Genomic DNA, 3388 nt, shown 5'->3' on the forward strand with positions numbered 1-3388 from the left:
GTTTAAGTTATTTGTACTATCTATTTAGAAGTGATAAGTCATACTCTATTATAAATATACACAAAGCAATGCTACTTCAGACTTTACAAATTTTTGGAAATTCTTGGTGTAAAGAAACTGCTTTGATTTCTCGTTTTATGAAGAGTGTGTTTATACATAAACCCTCAAAGCCTAGATATGTTATGACATGGAATGTGTCTATTGTGTTAAGGTATTTGCAAAGCTTGATGCCTTTATCCAAGTTGTCGTTAAAACTGTTGACATTGAAAACATTAGCTTTGATTGCATTAGCAACAGCACCTAGAGCTCAGACATTATGTGCATTAGATTTAAATAATATGATTGTTCAACAACAAGCAGTTGTTTTTACCTTTTCTGAAATACTGAAAACGTCCAAAGCAGGACAGTGCTATTCTCTGAAGGTAGAACACTATACAGATGAGAGAATTTGTGCAATGCATACTTTGTTGTATTATGTTCAAAAGACGTCTTCTATGAGGAAAAGTGACAGAGTTTTTGTTTCTTTTGTAACATTTGATGTGGTAACAACTAGTATGTTATCAAGATGGCTCAAAATTGTGCTTGAACTTTCTGGAATAGATACTTCTATTTACAAGGGGCATTCATATAGGGGGGCGTCAGCCTCAGCAGCTTATAGTAAAGGCTGTAGTATTAGTAATATTATTTCGCAGGGTAACTGGAAGTCGGATAAGAATTAAAAAATTTTTTATTGTAGACATTCTGAGAGTGATGTGTCTTACAATGATGCTGTATTTGGTCATGAATGATTATTTGATGAATAATAAATTAAGGCATTGGAAAGTGTATTTTTGTTGCCTTTAAAGATGCTATATAAACATGCGAAAAGCCGAAAGGCTTTACGAAAAATAATGTGCCCCCATCCCAGCTTTAGTGCAGGATGGAGGGCATTATTTGAGTAAAGCCGGAGGCTGAGCATGTATATACCCTGCCCTTAGTGTAGTGAGTTTGAGTCACATTGTGTTGGAAGCTTTTTAGAATTGGTGTTGTCATATGCCCTCCCTTTTTGTATTATGTTTTTAAGCAACAAAAATATTCTTTAAATTGTGAATCTCGTGGGATTTGGTGTATTGTGGGTGATGTGCAGCACATGCGCAGGTTACGACGTCATCAGGCGGTAAATTTGAAATCTTTTAATTTGCGATAAGGTTTAAACGTCCAGAAGGGAATGCTATATATACATGCTCAGCCTCCGGCTTTACTCAAATAATGCCCTCCATCCTGCACTAAAGCTGGGATGGGGGCACATTTTCTTTTAACTAATCTTTGCTCTTGTTTAAAATTTTAACGAACCCAAACATGTTAGACCCCCTGAATAAGTATTAGATGTAGACGTTACTTCGGAAGTCCAGATGCAATATCTCAAAAATGTACTTTGATATTTTTGAGGACTTTTTTTCTATGTTTCATTTCCTTACATACTACATTTTACACACCAAAAAGTTTATGTTTTGACCCCTCTAATTTACATGAAACACTGCTATGTACTTAGAGACAGCTAGCAAGGTAACTTAGAAAATTTAAGCTTCAACACTGATATTGTCTCTGGGCATTAACATACCGGCCCTCATTGGATGATTTCTCGGGCACTTTTATCGCTGACTGTTTGACCACCTGACTAATATGTGTTTTACTTATATGCTTAGCTACAAATCTCACAAGTATCCCTATCAAAAGAGTAATACATTTTACCTGAAGTCTTTGCCACATGTATGTATCAAGTATTACTACATGAAGACTTGAATGCCTTGCCAAAAGATGACTCAAGTAAAACTATCAGAAAACATTTACCTGTAGGCTTTCCCACAAGTCTCACACATGTAAGGTTTCTCCCCAGAATGCTTAAACATGTGGGTTTCTAGGTACTTCTTCCGGCTAAACTTAGCTAGACATCTTTCACATTTGTAAATCTTCTCTTCATGGCTCCTAAGGTGAACCTTTAAAATGAAAGTGTGACATTAATACAAGTATGTTAACATTACGAACGAAGCTTTATTACAATGTTACATAGCGTATCATAAAACATTTACATATCGTATTAGAATAAGTAGAAAGCAAACAAACAAACAAACAAATCATGTTACACAAATCATTGGTACATATCTTATTCATCTTTGTTATAAAAGGTATCCCTGAGAAATCATTTCATTTTTTCATGCAAAAGAAAATTGTGAATCAGTAATAAGCAAGGACTGTCAATACCTTGAGGCAAGTTGGATGCTGAAACTGTTTTCCACATTTATCACAAGAAAGTTCCTTTTCTTCTTTATGAAGATACTTATGATATGACAGCATGGCCCGTGAACCAAGTTTACCACATGTAGGACATGACCATTTATCCTGTTTTTCACAAGTTTCCTCATTTTCCTTTGGATATGGAGTAGCTTTCTGAGATATTTTTCTCATTTGGCCTGCTGATATGAAAGTTTTGCTGATATTTATAGCAGACTGTTTGTCATCTACTCCTCCACTTTGCTTATCAGCATTTTGCCTAGTATTCTGTTTATCAGTATCTTTTTCATCATCATGAACATTTGACTGATTTGTACAATCTTTATCTCCTTCATTTTCTGAGCTAACTGAGGTTATATCTAATATAACATTGGAAATCTCAGCATTTTTATTACTTGATTTATGTTTAGCACTATCACTGCAATTTGTGCATTTTCCCCATTTGCTGATTTGCTTATAGCAATGAGAGCTTCACTTGCAGTTATTTCATCAGTTTTCTCATTGATGTTTTCCAAATTATTTAACCTTGTGTCTGTTGTATTTATTTATATACTCCAGATTCCCTTTTCCCACATCTGGTTTTGATAAATTCACTTTACCTTGTCCAGTATTAGATTCTGAATCACTATTCAACAAGTAGTTCTCTGGTTCTCGCTTTTGCCTTTTAAGTTTCCTAAAGCGAGTATTGTATTCAACAGTGGTGTTTTTTCTCTTTTGATTTTCATTTTCCAAACTTTCTGATACTAACTTATGAGCCTTTCCATTCTTAACATCATTTTTGATTTGTGATACTGCACTTTTTAACTTAGTTTCCATTCCATCAAGTTTTGCAAAATTTTGGGTCTTCTGGTGTTTACGTTTTGCAATACGTTTGGATTTTCGAGTAACTTCAATGCAATCTGCTTTTACTTCTCCACCAAATGTTTGCATACTTTTAGATGGTTTTTCAAATTCATGTAAATTTTGTGTGATCAACTCAAAAATGGTCTGCTCCACTTGTGTATAAGCACATACAGAGTCAAATTTGGGGAAAGCTGTTTAGTTACATGGTCGTATGTAATGAACCTCCTTCTTGATGTCTGTCTATATGAACATGGAGGCAACAAATTGTCCTGAA

At 34.6% G+C, this 3388-nt stretch overlaps 1 protein-coding gene across 1 annotated transcript; it reads right to left on the reverse strand.

Annotated features, from left to right (window-relative positions):
• Positions 1–1810: 1810 nt before the first annotated feature.
• LOC128553908 (zinc finger protein 90-like) lies at positions 1811–2782 on the reverse strand. Its single transcript, XM_053535109.1, has 2 exons — positions 2242–2782; positions 1811–1976 (listed from the first exon to the last, which is right to left on the reverse strand). The coding sequence occupies exons 1-2, from the start codon at positions 2443–2445 to the stop codon at positions 1827–1829; spliced, it is 354 nt and encodes a 117-aa protein (XP_053391084.1). The 5' UTR covers positions 2446–2782; the 3' UTR covers positions 1811–1826.
• Positions 2783–3388: the final 606 nt, after the last annotated feature.

This window comes from Mercenaria mercenaria, unplaced genomic scaffold, assembly GCF_021730395.1.
Source record: "Mercenaria mercenaria strain notata unplaced genomic scaffold, MADL_Memer_1 contig_4483, whole genome shotgun sequence".
Lineage (NCBI taxonomy): Eukaryota > Metazoa > Mollusca > Bivalvia > Venerida > Veneridae > Mercenaria > Mercenaria mercenaria.